Genomic DNA, 18,146 nt, shown 5'->3' with positions numbered 1-18,146 from the left:
GATTTTTTTATTTTTTTTTTTAGAGAAAGTAATTGGGAGTAGGAAAAGGAAAATAAAGAACCCCATCAAAGGGCCTCGAGATGCTAATCCACGCTCATTAACAAGGTGAAAATAGTCGACCAACTTGCTTTTAGTACACCATAATATGGAAAAAATTAACAATTCTAGTAGTGCCATCTTTGGAATTTGGTCTGTTTTTTCCAAAATTTATCCAAGCACTTCTCAGTTCTCACTTCATCTCAGTCCCATTTACAAATTAGGCCCATCGAAATAGTGTGTTGATCAGGCCCGCTATGTTTGGAGAAACTACAACTGATGTCCAGATTTAAGGTTTTGAATGGGCCTTCTCATGTGTCAAAATAGCATGGACCAATTTTGCTGTTAGCTGCTGCTGAGTTCTCAAAAATGAAACTTCCTGTGCTTTGCCTTTGAATTTCGAAATGAAAACTCATTGCCAAAGAGCAAGTAATCACCTAATGTTTTTGACACAAGAGATTTGAACTGTTGTTATTTGTCCTGACTTTATTATCATACTTGGATGTTCTTTTAGGTACCATTATTGAATTTCCTTTAAGAAAAGGAAAAATATATTCTTCATATTTGGCTAATTCTTATTTTTATAGGAAAAGTTTATAAATTCTATAAATAGAGGCTCTTTTCTTTTAGTTTGGTATCATCCACAATATAGTCCTAGGGGTTTGAGAGCATTGTTTGGACGGAGAATTTGTGTGACACAAGTGTTGCGGCATCACTTGTGAAAACCTCTTTATTCTGACTTTCTGAGTGAATTTTGTACTCTCTTTGATAGTGGATTGCTCATCTCCTTTTGTGGATGTAGATCAATATCGTTGTGTCTCTTTTGATGTATTTCTCGCATGTTTTCTTGTGCGGCGTCTTTAGAGATTTGCTTTGCTAGCTCCCGCACGACACTTGATTATTTTGCTTCTAACATGAACCTTGCCCTTGCACAATTTTCACTCACTTTGTTGACGTTAGGCCACACCTTTGGGTCTCTTTCAAAGTTACCGCGCTTTGGTTGCATATTCGAACTTGTTACATACAGTATCGTCTATTTTTTATCGAAATAAATGGTCACGCGTTAGCACTAACGCACAACGACTATTGCCAGCATTACAGCTAACAATCCATCACATTAAAACAAAGAAATCTCGGTTATATTAGTACAACAATTATTGGTGACATTGCAATGTACTGACAATTTTACAGTAAAACTCACATTGTATCCTATCTAATATTATTGGATCAAAATGTATAAATCGACCAACAAAATCAGTACCAACATTATTGTATGAAATAGCCATTGTTCATCGGAAAGGTCTAGGTGGTTTTTCTAGGACTGCAGAGAAGAACACTTCACTGTCATCTTTATCTATCTTAGGAACAACAAGCCACTTGTGTTGTTTATACCTGAGAATCTTGAATGCCTCTAAATAATCATTCAACTCTTCCTTCAAACAGAAAAAACTATCGATCCATAAAAGTCCACCAGGCCTCAAGACTCTATCAAAGTCATACAACACGAAATCCAGCAGCACAAAATCAATCCATCCATCAAGAAACCTCGTAGTGTGAATCAAATCTAGAGTGTTATCGAAGAAAGGTAACCTCTGATTTATCGTCATGTAAAGAGGGATTAGCCCTCGAAGAGCAATCATTTCGCTGAATGGTGCACCTAGATTTATTGTTGCAGAAACTATAGTCACATTATGTTCTCTCATTCTTGCAGCAAATGTACCCGTGCCAACGCTGAAATCCAGGCCAATTCTGATCTCTCCAGGCTTCAAACTAAGTACTTCTGTTATCAATATATCAGCTGTCATTTTTGAGTTTGAGTCTTGATACGAATGAACAATCCATCGAGGAGATTCATGATGTGTAAGATTGAAACAATCCGCGCATTTGAAGAAACCTTTGGCAGTTGAATTTCTAGCCAAACAAGTGAAATTCTTGCATCTGTATTGACTCCATCGAACATTTTTGTCATCAGGTAACTTCCAAACTGATTCATTTATAGGGTACGGCTTATTGTACAATTGAGGGGCTCTAGCAAAACACCTTCTTCTTGGTAGAGGATCACATCCATGAACCATAAGTTTCTGTGCTAATCTCCAATCATCATTACACATTTCGCCAACGTCATAATCCATGAACTCTTCAAGCTCTAATTTCATGGAGAAACAAGCATGACCAATACTAGTGAATGTACCATTAGCCCCCATAAAGTTCTGTTTCTTCAACCTGTTTGGTTTAATCCTCACGTACTTTCGGATTTCTTCAGTTATGAAATATTCCGCAGGCCCATTGACCTGTTCTGTTTGTCTTGATAAAGAATGCAACACTGCTCTAGGCTCACTATTTTGCACTAGTGACACTTGTACCGACTCTACTAGGTTTAAAATATCTGCTAGAAAAATAGCCTGTTTTCCGAAAACTTTTTCATTTGGAAGCTGTCGTAAAATGTCAATTTCATGTTGGATTTTCTGGATTACGGTATCCAGAGTTAACTCGACGTGGTGATTATTGGTACAAGAGCTGGTGAGACTGTTACAGTTGCAGAAGGAATTTGAAGCTCGAAAAGATTTGAAAGAATAAATTTTGGAAAAAGTAGTCACACATATTAGAAGAGCAAGAATACAAAGTATGAAGATTAACCTGTGTATCCCTCGCCCTGCTCCCAACTTCTTTATGACATTTGATTTACGCATCGAGTCTTCTTACTATGAAAGCGATAAATTTCTCTGTAGAATTGAAGAGACAGCTAATCGAGAAAGAAATGATTGGAGCAATAACATGAACAAATGCATCACGTTCTTGACTAACTAATCAAATGGATTTGAGTTGGATATTATGAAGATTAATTAATTACTATAAAGATCTTGAGATCAGAGTCCACATGTTGCATTAACTTATGATGTACTCTTCAGGTAATTTTTCCTTATCAGTCCGTATTATCAGCAAAAAAAAACTTTAGTAATTTTGAAAAATGTCTAACCTCATAATTAATCAAAGGCGGATGAACTTGGTATGTATATGCAAATATCATTTTGCAACAACGACCATGAACTTAGTATAAGTAGCATGTACATAGCATAGGTAATGTCATGTTGGGAAAAAAAATCCCACAAAATGTATATTTCGATTAGTCAAATGCGCAATAGCCAAATGGCTACATTTGCTACTACAAGTGATAGCTTGTTTGTTGGTAAAAGTGCACTTCCCATTAAAAAAAAAAACAGATTTAAGAGTAGAACTGAAGTTTATAACAAATGATAAGCTGGGAATCCCATGTTAGGATTTCTTAAACTAGCATGAGTAAGACAAGTGAGTAGAGAAAAATTGTCATTTCAATGTGATGGACTATAATACAAATACAGCCACCAAGTGGGGTCTTGCTTACCTCTATTTTTGTAGGAATAAAAATATTATTTTAAATAGATCCTCCGTCCTCTGTTCAAAAAAAAAATTGCAGAAGCAATGCCACAATATATAAACAAGTAGACAAAACGAAGTACGAAAGTCAACAAGGCATCCATTTTATATTGGCGAATAGAATAGGGGACTTGGAAGAAAAGTGATACCAGTACAAGATAAAAGCAACACCAATCCCAAAAGTAAATCTTGAAAGTCTTTACAGAAATGAGAGAAGCAGAAGAAGATGTAGGAGGTTTTTCTTTCTTTATTTCCTTTAGTATATTATTTTTTAAAAAATTATTTCCTTTAATAGCTCTAGAGGGGTTGGAAAAATAATATCGTTGTATGTGCATGGAAATTTTGCATTCACAAAGACCAATCAAAACTGAAAAATAAAGCAGGCACCAAAAGTTCGTTGAAAGCCCATTTCAAGTCCCACCTCCCACCATCTTTATGACTGGAATACACCTTTAATCTCCTTTTCTTATTTCATTTTTGTTACTAAAAATTTTGCTGTGCCAGATAAGGGAATTTGATTCCCTCGTTTCTTTTATTTAGTTTAATTTTTATTACAATGATTTTATTGTGTCATCGGAGAGAATTCGATTCCCCGTCATAGAGATTTGAAAGTCCTAATTAAATAAAGGTGGTTTGCTTTGAGTTCGGTTGTGAATGTCACATGTCTGCTTTGGCTCAATGACAATTGAAAAGATTTTACTCTAAAATGGTTTTAAAGGCTTTAACATATCAAAAAGGACTGAAAAAATGCTCTTTTTTCATTGGTATTCACGTTAAAACCCTAACTAAATCCGAATTTTGGTAGTATTACTAAACAAAGGCAACTCTATAAGAGGAGAACTCAATCCCAAGACATTAACATAAAAGAAGTACTTACAGCTCCACTATAATCCTTGTCTGCCACACTGCTTAACAAATACTACAACTTTGTATTAGGAAAACTCAAATCCAAGACTTAAGGTTTAAGGAGAACACTTAGCAGTAGAAAATCAAAGCAAGAACCTAAAGAAATGACCTAAATTCAAGTGATGTTAGGATTAGAAAATACTTTGAGCAAATGAATTAGATTACATAGAGCTTAATTTCACCCTCTCACATGAATTTAAAAATCAAAATTGAAACTTGATGCCACTGGAATTTCCCAGATTGTTTTGCTTGATATTTTCAATCATCCATTCTGTGTAATCATCAATTAAAAATAATCACAAAAATCACAACACCAAAGCAAATTCCACCTCTCCAACCACCATAATTTTACCCTAATAGTGAAAAAGGGCAAAAATGAAAACTTTAAGCTCCAAAGGTGACTCATTTTACCAAACTAAAACTGTTTTTACACTTCCAAATAATCATAGCCTTCGCCGGCCATCGGAGTACTGAGAAAGAGGCACCACCTCCGACAACGGCGTAGATAACGGCGTCGGCAACGGCGAATTCCGGCAAACTGGGCACGAAGCATTCAATTTTAACCAGGCGTCTAAACACATAACATGAAAATAATGCTTACAGTCCGGCATCATCCTCAGCATTTCTCCGTCTCTATATTCACACAAGCATATCGGACAAACGACATCGTTCCCACTTCCGTTTCCGTTTCTTTTGGAGTAAACCAACTTCGGGTAGGAGTTGATAACGACTTGATCAAGCCCCAACGTTGCGTTTTGCGACAAACCTTCGTCGTTTTCTTCATCGTCTTCCGCTACGAATATGATCCGAGGGAGGTAAATTCCATTTTCCGCGTTGTTGTGGTTGCTGTTGGGGTTTCGTGAATTTGCTCGGAGTTGACGGCGGCGACGGCGAGCGGCGGCGGATCGGCAGCAGATGTAGGAAGCGAGGAGTACAGTGGAGAGGAGAACGAGAAAACCGAGTGCTATGGCGATTGCGTAACCGAGGCCGATGGTACTGAGGTTTTGAGAAAGGGAGTAGTTGGAGATAGGTGGGGGGTAGGTTATAGGTGGTGGTGGTGGTGGTTGGCGGCGGAGGAGGGAGGAGGAAGTGGTGGACATTGAGAAGGGAAAAAGGGAAGGGTGATAAAGTCCATGAGAAGGAAGGGGAAGGGGTTTAGGGGGAGTGAAAGGGTGGGTGGGTGGAATAAGTGCAGTGGCAGCTATGGCATTTAATGGTGTAGTTTGGAAAACAGAGATGGTCATTTATTAATGGACTTAACATATATGGGGAGTTGATGCTGACTATTGCTCTGCTTATGTTGTTTGTGGTTAAAACTTACCCGCATTTCATCAATACATAACTCTATTATTTAATCATGATTATAAGTTTTTGAGTTGTTTAGGTTCGGATATAAATCATTAAAAATTAAATTATTTAACTAAATTGAAATTTTAAGGATTGATATTTGATATTTATTTTATTATTGAATTATTATAATTCAACTTTAAAAATATTTAAATGAATATTGACACCCACGAATAACAATCTTTTGTTTTGTGGTAACAATTGTAATGTTAGATTTTTACTTATGATATGTGAATAATTATAATAATAAGTTTTACTATTATTATTCTCCAGCCTAACTCTAAATACATTGTAGCTAATTTATCTAACTAAATTCATCAAGAAACGAAATTTCATAATATTAGCTATTTAGACATTGAATCGTCTTAATTTATTTGTGCATCATTTATTTTTTTATGTTATGGATTTCTTTCGTGAGAATTTTAGTTTTATTGCTGGATAAAATGCTTTTTATCAAATTTTCTTTTTATGTTCTCAAATATATGACTCTAATAAAAAAAATGAAGAAATCCCAACCTTTTCGCTATAATCTTGAAGGTGTTAACTAGAGATATCAACGAAATAATATATTGTTGTATGTTTTGAAAATAAAAGCTGGCATCAAAAATTTGAGAAAGCAACTAGAAGGCAATTATTGTGCTAGACTACTCATCTTCTGGAGTAAACTAAAATTGAAAAAGAGATTATAATTATCATCGAGAATAAGCAATAAACATGTCATACGACTCAAAATCATAATTAAATAAGCTAAATTGAGCGAAGTCATTGGCTGAAAGAGTGAGGCTAATTCGTAATATTAATCATAAAAGAATAAGATTCGAGTTGATGAAAAAGTGAAGGGTTATTTGTATTGATTCAATTATTAAAGTACCAAACATATATTAGTGTATTTTAAGTCTTGGTTCTATCATCTATGTGTTCAGTGCAATTTGATTCAATATTTATGGATCTCATAAATTATCAATCTTAATTTTCAAACCTGATTTAATAACTCGTATACAAACAGTTGATTCCCATACCATCAACTACCATTCTTCTAACTTGTCGATCCAAATTTACTCAATAGTTACCTGTTGAAGACTTTTAAGTGAACACAGTAAATAATATCATACATGAAAATTTAATAAATAATAACAACAAAGATTGAATCACTAACTGATACATGTGATCTGTGGATTACACATTACAGAACTTACTATAGTTTGCTTTTTAAGTAGCTTTATTATATAATGTAGACTGTAAACAACTTTGAAGAAATGTCTAGTTCAACTGTTTAATTTTTGAGAAGCTTATCCAAAGGAAATCTATGTAGGAACTTGAATCAGTATGTCATTTCTTCTTTTCTCAATAAGTTACAAGAGGGGAGGGAAATTCTAAATTAACAAAGTGAGAATTAGAAAAAGATCCAACATACAATCAAGCGTGTTATATAACATGGATGTCAAGTGACATATTGAATTTGAACACCAAGAATTACTTGTTCAATTCAAATTTGAATAGCTAAATTAGTTGGCCAAATCTCCAACTTGAAGTTACTTGTTCAATTTGGATTTGAATATCTCAGAAAAATTGGCCAAGTTGCCAACTTGAAGCCAGCCTTTTTTACATTTTATTTTTTTTGATATGTGAAAGTAGTAAAATAAAAATACTATTAAAATTTCCTAAAGTTTTTTTTTTTCTTCTTTAAATTTAATATTGATATTTTATCTTTATTTTATAACAAAGTGTGATTAATGTAAAAATGCAAAATTTACATCTATTAGAGTGGTATTCGATCAAGGATCTATATACGGTCATACCCATTAATAGTGGCAATTGGTGATGGAACCATGTAATTTTTACACTTTAAAGGAAGAACTTTCCTTAAATTGCAAAAAAAAAAAACATCTTTGATCTTGCTCATGTTAGGTAGTTGGAATTTTGCAATGAGAGCTTATCTTCGTTTCAAATTATCTGTTGTGTGCTCGTATTTTTCTTTTACTAGTTTAACCGCAGGTGTAATATTTGATTATTTAAGATTAAATAATTTTATTTATTACAGAGATTTTTAATGAAGTGTAAAGATTTAAATCACTTTTTAAAAAAATTTCACATGTTAATATAATAATGTAAACATAAAATATTTTAATGTAAGCACATATTTGTTTTACCACCAGAAGTTTTAAGTGATTGATGAATCGTCACTTTTGCGTTGTCATGCTGTACCTCTTTCCCTTCCCGTCGGAGGCTAAGATAAACGTATCAATTTAAACCATATTTATGACACGGTTATTTTTCTTTCTCTTTTTATATTTAAAATCTATTCTTGTTTTTTAAGTTAAATCTTTACAAAATCATTGATTATATTGTTACTACGTACAAAAAACTTTTAAAATTATAATGCTTCCTCGATTTTTCTTATTTTAACAGTTTTATATTTATTTCTAAATTTTTCAAATCTTCTTAAATTGGGGGTCAGGGTAGGGGAGTGAGGGGGAAGGGAGAAGAAAAAAATTGAAATTTTTTAAAATAAATTTAAGTTTTTTTTTAGGTTGTCGAGAGGGGGAGGGATGGGAGAGGGGGCCGGTAAGGGGGGAGGGAGGGCAGGGGTATGGGGTAAGAAAAAAGTTTGAATTTTTTAATAAAATATAGATTTTGTTTTTGGAAGGGGGATGGTAGGGGTAGGGGTGGGGTGGGGGTAGGGGATGGACTAAGAAAATTTTTTGAAATACTTTGTAAAACAATTGAATTTTGAGAGTGGGGGTGGGGGTAGGGGTAAGGGAAGGGCATGGGGTAGGGAATGGACTAAGAAAAAGTTTTGAAATACTTTTTAAAACAATTGAATTTTGGGGGTGGGGTGGAGGTGGAGTGGGGGTAGGGGTGGTGTCGGGGTGATAGGATATTGGGAGTGGAGGTAGATGATTTTGAGAATTGTATGACTATTTCAACTTTAAAGTGAGGTTGAAAGAGAGTTTTGGAAAATGTTTTCTTTACTTTTTTAAGGAAAGTTATTTTCCTTAGATTTAAGGAAAATAAGTTGGTTTGGAAAATATTTTTCAAAATATATAAGTCAACCAAACATAAGAAAAATGAAAAACATTTTCTGGAAAATGTTTTCCTTCATACCAAACACACCCTTAATATAGTATAAATTATAGATATATATATAGATATATTTCTTAAGAAAATGCTAATTAAAAAGAGTTTTAATATCTAACCTTTATTTATTTCTTAAAATATATTTACTTTGAATAGTATTTATCTTTACGTTCATCACTATATAATTAAAGTGTATGTAGTCTTCAAAAATAATTACGAAAGAGGAAGATTGAGAAAAAAAATACTACTTTTATCTAGGAGTTCTATAATGATGTAAATAATTTGAAATAACTATTTTTAAAAAACAATGTTCATATGAAAAGAGTACTTATTGGTCATATAACTTGAAAGTAATTGAAATCGACTGTCGCATAAAAAGTGTGTCGTCAAAGTGAATGTGTTTTATCTGTTTGTGTCGTCTATGATAATTTTTTTTGTACTCCTTAAATATCGTCTTTTTCTTGTGTTGATAATTAAGTACTATTTCCGTTTCAAATTATCTGTTGTGTGCTCATATGTTTCTTTTACATACTTCTTAAGAAAACGCTAATTAAGACGAGTTTTGAATATCTAACGCTTATTTATGTCTCAAAATATATTTACTTTGAATAGTATTTATCTTTATGTTAATTACTCTATAATCAAAGCATATGTAGTCTCCAAGAATAATTATGATCGAATTTTTTTTTTACTACTTTATTTAGAAGTTCTAAAATGTAAATAGTTTGAAATAACTATTTTTAAAAATACTATAAATGATTTGAGATAGACCGAGTACTTATTAGCCATTTCACTTGAATTTAACAAAAATAAACTTCTATTGTTTGTGTCGTATATGGGAATCTTTCTTGTACTCTTTAAATACTATCTTTTCGTTGCGCTGATAACTAACTACTATTTTCGTCTCAAATTATCTATTGGTGCTCATATTTTTCTTTTACATGCTTCTTAAGAAAACGTTAATTAAGAAGAGTTTTGAATGTCTAACCCTTATTTATGTCTTAAAATATATTTACTCTGAATAGTATTTATTTTTATGTTCATCACTCTATAATTAAAGTATATGTAGTCTTCAAGAATAATTACTATCGAAAAGAAAAATTACTACTTTTATCTAGAACTTCTAAAATTATAAATAATTTGAAAAAAATATTTTTTTAAAATACGATAGATAATTTGAGATGGACAGACTACTTATTGGTCATTTAATTTGAATGTAATTGAAATCGACTATCGTACAAAAAGTGTGTCGTTAAAGTGGATATATTTTACATTGTTTGTGTCGCATATGAGAATCTTTTTTGTACTCCTTAAAAATCATCTTTTTCTTGTAATAATAATTAATTACTATCTCCGTCTCAAATTATCTATTGTGTACTCATATTTTTTTACATGTTTCTTAAGAAAGCGCTAGTTAAGAAAAAATTTGAATATCTAACCCTTATTTGTGTCTTAAAATATATTTACTTTGAATAATATTTATTTTTATATTTATCACTCTATAGTAAAAATGCATGTAGTCATCAAGAATAATTATGATCGAGGAAAACAAAAATAAAAAATACTTTTATATAGAAGCTCTAAAAGGATAAATAATTTGAAAAAATTATTTTTAAAACACACAACAGATGATTTGAGATGGACAGAGTACTTATTGGTTATTTAACTTTAGTGTAACTGAAATTAATTATTGCGCAAAAAGTGTGTCGTTAAAGTGAATGCGTTTTATATTGTCCGTGACGTATATGAGAATCTTTTTTGTACTCCTTAAATACCGTGATCTTTTTCTTGCGCTGATAATTAACTACTATCTCCGTCTCAAATTATTTATTGTGCGTGCATAATTTTCTTTTACATGCTTCTTAGAAAAACGCTAATTAAGACGAGTTTTGAATATCTAACCCTTATTTATGTCTCAAAATGTATTAACTCTGAATAGTATTATCATTATGTTCATCACTCTATAATCAAAGTATATGTAGTCTCCAAGAATAATTACGATCGAATTTTTTTTTACTACTTTTATCTAAAAGTTCCAAAATGATAAATAATGAAAAAGTTTTTTTTTTTAAAACACGATAGATGATTAGAGGAAGACAGAGTATTTATTGGTCATTTAATTTGAATGTAATTGAAACCGACTACCGTTTAAAAAGTGTTTCGTTAAAGTGAAAATATTTTATATCGTTTGTCGTATATGAGAATTTTTTTTGTACTCCTTAAAAATCGTCTTTTTTCTTGCACTGATAATTAACTATTACCTCCGTCTCAAATTATTTGTTGTGTACTCATGTTTTTCTTTTACACGCTTCTTAAAAAAATACTAATTAAGAAGAGTTTTGAATATTTAACTCTTATCTGTGTCGTAAAATATATTTACTTTGAATAGTATTTATCTTTATGTTCATCAATCTATAGTTAATATGTATGTAGTCATCAAGAATGATTACGATCGAAGAAAATTGATTTTTTTTATTACTTTTATCTAGAACTTCTAAAATGACAAATAATATGAAAAAAAATATTTTTGAAACACATGACGAATAATTTGAGAAGGACAGAATACTTATTGGTTATTTAACTTGAATGTAATTGAAATTGACTATCGCGCAAAAATTGTGTCATTAAAATAAATGCGTTTTATATTGTTCATGTCGTATATGAGAATCTTTTTTGTACTCCTTAAATATCGTCTTTTTCTTGCGTTGATAATTAACTCTATCTCCATCTCAAATTAGTTGTTGTGTACTCATATTTTTCTTTTACACGCTTCTTAAGAAAAAAATAATTAAGAAGAGTTTTGAATATCTAACCCTTATTTATGTCTCAAAATATATTTACTTTGAATAGTATTTATCTTTATGTTCATCACTCTATAATCAAATCATATATAGTCTTCAAGAATAATTACGATTTTTGTTTTTTTTTAACTATTTTTATCTAGAAGTTCTAAAATGATAGTAAATAATTTTTAAAAAATATTTTTTTAAAAAAAACGGCTAATAATTTGAGATGGACAGAGTACTTATTGATCATTTAACTTGAATGTAACTAAAATTGACTATAGCGCAAAAAGTGTGCCGTTAAAGAGAATGCATTTTATATTATTTATGTCGTATATGAGAATTTTTTTTGTACACATTAAAAATTATCTTTTTTTTTGCGCTGATAATTAACTACTATCTTCGCCTCAAATTATTTGTTGTGTACTCGTGTTTTTCTTTTACACGCTTCTTGAAAAAACGCTAATTAAGAAGAGTTTTGAATAGCTAACCCTTATTTGTGTCTTAAAATATATTTACTTTGAATAGCCTTTATCTTTATGTTCATCGCTCTATAGTTAAAATATTTGTGGTCATCAAGAATAATTACGATCGAGGAGAATTGGAAAAAAAATTTACTCTTATCTGGAAAAAAAATTTACTCTTATCTAGAAGTTCTAAAATGATAAATAATTTGAAATAACTATTTTTAAAACACACGACAGATGATTTGAGATGGACAAAGTGCTTATTGGTCGTTTGCTTTGAATGTAATTGAAACCGACTAACGTGCAAAAAGTGTGTCGTTAAAGTGTATATATTTTATATTGTTCGTGTCGTATATGAGAATTTTTTTTGTACTCCTTAAAAATCGTTCTTTTTATTTTGATAATAATTAACTACTATCTTCGTCTCAAATTATATGTAATTTACCGTATTTTTTACACGTTTCTTAAGAAAACGTAAGCTAAGAAGAGTTTTGAATATCTAACCCTTATTTGTGTCTTAACGCATATTTACTTTGAGTAATATTTATCTTTATGTCTATCCCTCTATAATTAAGTGCATGTAGTCTTCAAGAAAAATTACGATGGAGGAAAATTTGAAAAAAAAATTAATACTTTTATCTAGAAGTTCTAAAATGATAAATAATTTGAAATAATAATTTAAAAAAAAAAACCACGGCAGATGATTTGAGATGGACAAAGTACTTACTAGTTATTTAACTCGAATGTAACCGAAATCAACTATCACACAAAATGTGTGCCATTAAAGTGAATGTGTTTTACTCCCTCCGTCCCAAATTACCCGTCCCAAATTTTCTAATTTGATTTTCCATTTTACTTGCCTTTTTTCATTAATCAAGAAGAGACTAAGTTTTTTTTTTTTTTTTCATGTTTTACCCTTTGTATTAATTAATTACTTTTTTTTAATTAAAATGTAAACACCATTTAATAGGGACACTATGATAAACTAGTCATGCTATTAATTATTTTTTTTAATCAATGTATCATCTCAATTTGAGACGGATAATTGAGATGGGGGAATATATTATTTGTGTCGTATTAGAGAATCTTTTTTAGACTCCTTAACTACGGCCTTTTCCTCTCTTTTTTCACGAAAAAAATGTTGAAAACGTTATTGCATCGAGTCTACTCATATGATATTAATTGATCCATTAGCTTGTCTTCCTTATAAATCTTACCTACATAACATTATGAATGTTGAAAAATAGATGAATTTACCACATAGTTGCTAGCGATTCGCTTCTGAAAGAACAAGAAAATAAAAAAGACGTTAAGTCCATAACTGGTATTATTATTATTAATAGGATACTATAAGAAAGAATTCCAATAAAGTAATTATTGCCATGATCATTTCCGTAGGTACTTCCTCCGTTCAAATTTACTTGTCGCTTATTTTTCTAATTTAATTTTTATTTTTATTTGTTATTGTTGACAAATCATGAACAGACCCCCCCCCCCCCCCCCCCCCCAATTAAAAAAAAAAAAAAAAAAAAAAACATGTTTTATGCTTAAAGTTAATTAATTATTTTTCAAATTATTTTTTAAAACATATGACTACACGTGAATTAATATAACTATATAAGTAATATGATAAAATTACTATACCAATTATAATTTTCTTAATAACTATACTAAATCAAAATATGACAAATAAATTCAAACGAAGAAGTATAATGTTAATTAAATCAAAAAAATACCTTTTATAATTCTAATAAGCTTCACTTTAATCTTTCTCGGGTCTCATTAGTTAAAGCGATTGGCACTTGAATTTAATTAGCGTCTTTCTTTTTGTCAATTATTTATACTCTCTCTTTGTCCAACAATACTTCAAGTTAATAAAAATAAATATTAACAATACTTTTTTGTTTAAAAAATCAATGAATAATTTATCATTTAGGCTTATTACCCCCTTAATTTTAAATACTCTTACTCCTTATTTATTGATGATAATATATAGCTGTACATAGTGGTGTGGATTTTAATGAAACTTTTTCCCCTGTGATAAAGTTTTCCACTATTAAATGTTTAATTGTTATGGCTGTCAAGAAGGGTTGGCCCCTCTTCCAACTTGATGTCAACAATGCATTTTTGCATGGTGACTTGGAAGAGGAGGTTTACATGAAACTTTCCCCTGGTTTGATCCTTGATTGCCTCTCTGGCTCTGTTCCTCTGGTTTGTCAACTAAAGAAATCTCTTTATGGGCTCTGGCAAGCTTCGAGACAATGGTATGCTAAGCTCTCATAGGCTCTTCAGTCTAGAGGTTATGTCCACTCATTTAATGATCATTCTCTATTCATCAAAAGGTCTGCTACCTTTGTTGTGTTGCTGGCTGTTTATGTAGATGATGTCATCCTATCTGGTGATGATTTGACAGAAATCAGCTCTCTTAAGTCCTTTTTGGATTCCCAGATTCGAATTAAAGACCTGGGCACTCTTAACTATTTTTTGAGCATAGAGGTTTGCACACTTTCCACTGGTTTACTGTTGCACCAGAGAAAGTTTATTACGGATCTCCTCTATGAGTATGATTGTGCTGTTGTGACTCCTGTTACTTGCCCTCTCAATTTGTTCCTTAAGTTGCGAGTTGAGATGGATGATTTGCTTCCCAATCTTTAATCTTATCGGAGTTTGGTTGGCAAGCTAAATTTTTTGACTCATACTCGCCCGAATCTCTCTTTTGTTGTCCAACATTTAAGTTAGTATCTTCAAAATCCTACCCAGTCTCATATGAAGGCTGCTTTGCATATTCTCAGGTATTTACGTGGTTCTTCTGATGTTGGAGTTTTCTACTCCAATTCTCCTACTTTTTCTATAGCTGCCTATTGTGACAGTGATTGGGCTGCCTACCCTGACACTAGAGTCTCTGTGACTGGTTTTTGTGTTCTACTTGGAGGTTCTCTTATTTCTTGGAAAGCAAAGAAACAACCTGTAGTTTCTCTTTCTTCTTCAAAAGCAGAATATAGGTCTGCTAGTAAAGTGGTTGCTGAATTAGTTTGGCTGCAGCGTCTGTTTGCTGATCTTGGTGTGCCTATTCCCACTCCGATTCCTATGTATTGTGACAACTAAGCTGCCATTCATATTGCCCGCAATTCCGTCTTCCATGAACGCACAAAACATATCGAGGTGGATTGCCATTTCATTCGTACTCAACTTGGTGAGGGTTTGATTGAGCTGTTACATGTTCCCACTGCTTCGCAGTTCGCTGACGTATTCACTAAGCCTCTCACTGGCCTTGCTCACCATTCCATTTTGGTCAAGTTGGGTGTTCAGGCCCCCTCAAACTTGCGGGTATTGATGATATAGTTGTACATAGTGTTAATACTACTACTGTTGATAATACTAACTATAATACAGTGAATCCTACATAGACTTTGATAGACTCTTTATTTATTTTATAAAGCCCACATGTTGTAGAAAAATAGTGAAAGCAGCCCACTGTTATTTTCGGGTCTTGGCCCAATGTATATAAGGACCACAGGTCCTTCTAGAACAAGAGAGAATTCATTTTTTTCCAAAGAAGAAATAATATCTTCTCTGTTTTCTCTCCAGAAAACCAATGGAAGCTTCCCGATTTCTTTGTATTTCGTAGAGTTCACATTATTCATTACATTTTATAAAGTATTAAATTTATTATATTCAAAGGCTGATATAAAAAATAATCCAGTTAATTTTTTTTAATTAAGGTATGTACTAATCTACAATCTATAAAATATTAAAAGTGTGAAGGGCTTAGAAATATTGTTTCAAATTTTTACCTTTCATTAAAAGTTTTTTCTTTAGACAAAATCGTCTTTTCACTATTTTTTTTCTAATATTAAAGAGTTGAAAATTAATTAAATATATTTATGGTAAAAACCTTTCCTTGAACTAGAAAGGGGATGGGTTAGAGATTGAGTGTCCGCCTTCTCTTAAACTACTCTAGTGTACCACGGTTATGCAGAATCTAAATTCCCCTTCGTTACCAATCCCCATCAGTGATGTTCAAATGGTGGAAAGTAAGCTGACATACAAGGAAGTTACCTCGAACCAACTTCTGTCCAACGATTCAATCTCCGTAGAAGAGGATGACAATCCACTGGAACGAGACCTAATCAATCTCTCAGTCGAAGAGAGAACCCGACTATATGGTCCAAGGAAGTTTTCGGTGATAATTAAGCCAATTCAGAAAAACTTCGCCCACCAATATCTAAAAATCAAATTAGAGGTTCTATGGCAGACCTCTCGCCCCATCTGTCTGATTGACCTAGGATCAGGTTTCTACACTGTTAAATTCGAAGACCCAGAAAGTAAAGCAAAGTCACTCCATAGAGGACCATGATTTATTGCTGGAACCTTCATTACGGTAAGAAAATGGGAACCAAACTTCGTCCCAAGCAAGGCGCAAATCGACTCCACAGCAATCTGGCTACGCCTCCCCCAACTCCCTATTTAATTTTATGATACTCAAATTCTCCAAAGGGTGGGAAGGAGAATAAAAAAATTGCTGAAGATTGATGCATACACCTCTGCTACCCTTCGAGGTCGCTATGTCAAGCTATGAGTCCAAATCCAACTGGGCATACCGGTTATGGACACTATCAACATTGGGGCTCATCATCAAGAGATAGTGTACAAAGGGGATGAGATCCTCTGCATATCGTGTGGTCACTTGGGTCATACCTCCCCAACTGCCACTCCCAACAAGCCCCAATCGATCAAATCGACCCCGACGCGACCCCAGAGACCACCCTTGAAACTGAATGGCAAACAATATTCTTTCAAAAAAAGAAAAAAAAAACAAACACCTCCAAGATGATCCAGCTCCACGACTGAGCCCTACCAGGGACGGCAAGCACGAGAAATCGGCGGCAGGTAAGTCCCCATCATACCTTAACAGTGACGGCGGCGCCAAGCTGGGGCAACCCCAAGTAACTAGGCCCTCTCGGGGCAAGGCCAAAATGGGCCTACAGCCAGGGCCCCTATCTGCTCCACCCCTGGAGCCAGGCCCAAGCCGTGCCACTAGAGTCCACACAGACCCCCTGAGGCCCATCTCTCTTCTGAGAAAGGCCTCAAACTACTTGACCTTAAAAAGCCCACAACTTCTTCTAACCCGAAAAGGCCCAGATTAGAAAAATATGGGCCCTCACTCTTCTCTCTTAATTTAAATAATAGTTTAAGCATAGTTGGAGAGAATAATAAAAATAAGAAGGGAGTCAATGGTCCCTACAAGATCCAGCTCAGCTCAGACAATCATAAGCTTGGAGTTGGAAATTTGCACACGCCCGTCGAAAACCCTTCCGATTCTCAGGGTAATTTGATAGACATTGTCCATCTCCCAGACATTTCATTAAATGCAAATATCAATACCAATGCTCAAACCCCCCAGCTCCCTCTTTAATATATCTCATGCTGATAATATGTAAGTCAACTATACTTTCAAGGAAGAGCACCATGGACAATCATCAAAGCTCCGATATGATCATTTTGGCTACAGAAACCCTATCACTGGAACACCTCCCAACCTCATGGTTAGAAGTCTGCCTCTCCAATCAAACAGTCCCATTGCATGCCCAATGGAAAAGGAGACAGGTCACTTTCTACATTTAGGACCCCAGGTACCTGACCTTGCTAGCCATGGAATGCCTACGTTAGGGATGGCCAGCTATGGCCAGAATGTTTGGATGACAACCCTATTACATGTGATAGGCTCATCCTTCCAGGAGGAGCTAACTCCATAAAGACTGTCATCCATCATGAACCAGATAAGCAACTGTTACCCCTTCTTTTCGCCCTTTAATCCCCTTCTAATATTTCATGAACCAACTTTTGTGACACTACCTGGGGAAAGCCAAACCCACCTAGCATAAATGGGAAACCCCTCACCACCCTCAACTCCTCTATCTTTGGAGAAGGTGGAAAGAGGAAAGACAATGGAGGCCCTGAGAGAGAGCAACAGGGAACTAGAAGGCCTTCTAGCTCAACTGAGAATCCCCAAAACGGATGTCTTCACTCTGGAAAAGCCTGTAAACTTAGAGTTTACAGAACTCATCCATGAGATGGTTATTATTATACTACCTCAAATACTGACCAAGCTAAA

At 33.3% G+C, this 18,146-nt stretch overlaps 2 protein-coding genes across 2 annotated transcripts; both read right to left on the bottom strand.

The window, feature by feature from the left end:
* Nucleotides 1-1,157: 1,157 nt before the first annotated feature.
* Nucleotides 1,158-2,726, bottom strand: LOC107839259 (probable methyltransferase At1g29790). The gene has a single exon (XM_016682671.2). It carries the CDS (start codon nt 2,724-2,726, stop codon nt 1,326-1,328), a length of 1,401 nt encoding a protein of 466 aa, XP_016538157.1. The 3' UTR covers nt 1,158-1,325.
* A 1,735-nt stretch (nt 2,727-4,461) lies between these two features.
* On the bottom strand, nt 4,462-5,674 carry LOC107839260 (RING-H2 finger protein ATL67). The gene has a single exon (XM_016682672.2). It carries the CDS (start codon nt 5,598-5,600, stop codon nt 4,800-4,802), a length of 801 nt encoding a protein of 266 aa, XP_016538158.1. The 5' UTR covers nt 5,601-5,674; the 3' UTR covers nt 4,462-4,799.
* Between the last annotated feature and the right edge of the window lie 12,472 nt (nt 5,675-18,146).

The sequence above is a fragment of the Capsicum annuum genome, chromosome 8 (assembly GCF_002878395.1).
Source record: "Capsicum annuum cultivar UCD-10X-F1 chromosome 8, UCD10Xv1.1, whole genome shotgun sequence".
Lineage (NCBI taxonomy): Eukaryota > Viridiplantae > Streptophyta > Magnoliopsida > Solanales > Solanaceae > Capsicum > Capsicum annuum.
Note: the sequence above shows the minus strand (reverse complement) of the source record. Positions and strands in the feature narration are given on the sequence as shown.

Bases quoted from the DNA above. Each gene is read 5' to 3' on its own strand.
- LOC107839260 (XM_016682672.2), bottom strand. From the start codon at position 5,600: ATGACCATCTCTGTTTTCCAAACTACACCATTAAATGCCATAGCTGCC.
- LOC107839259 (XM_016682671.2), bottom strand. From the start codon at position 2,726: ATGCGTAAATCAAATGTCATAAAGAAGTTGGGAGCAGGGCGAGGGATA.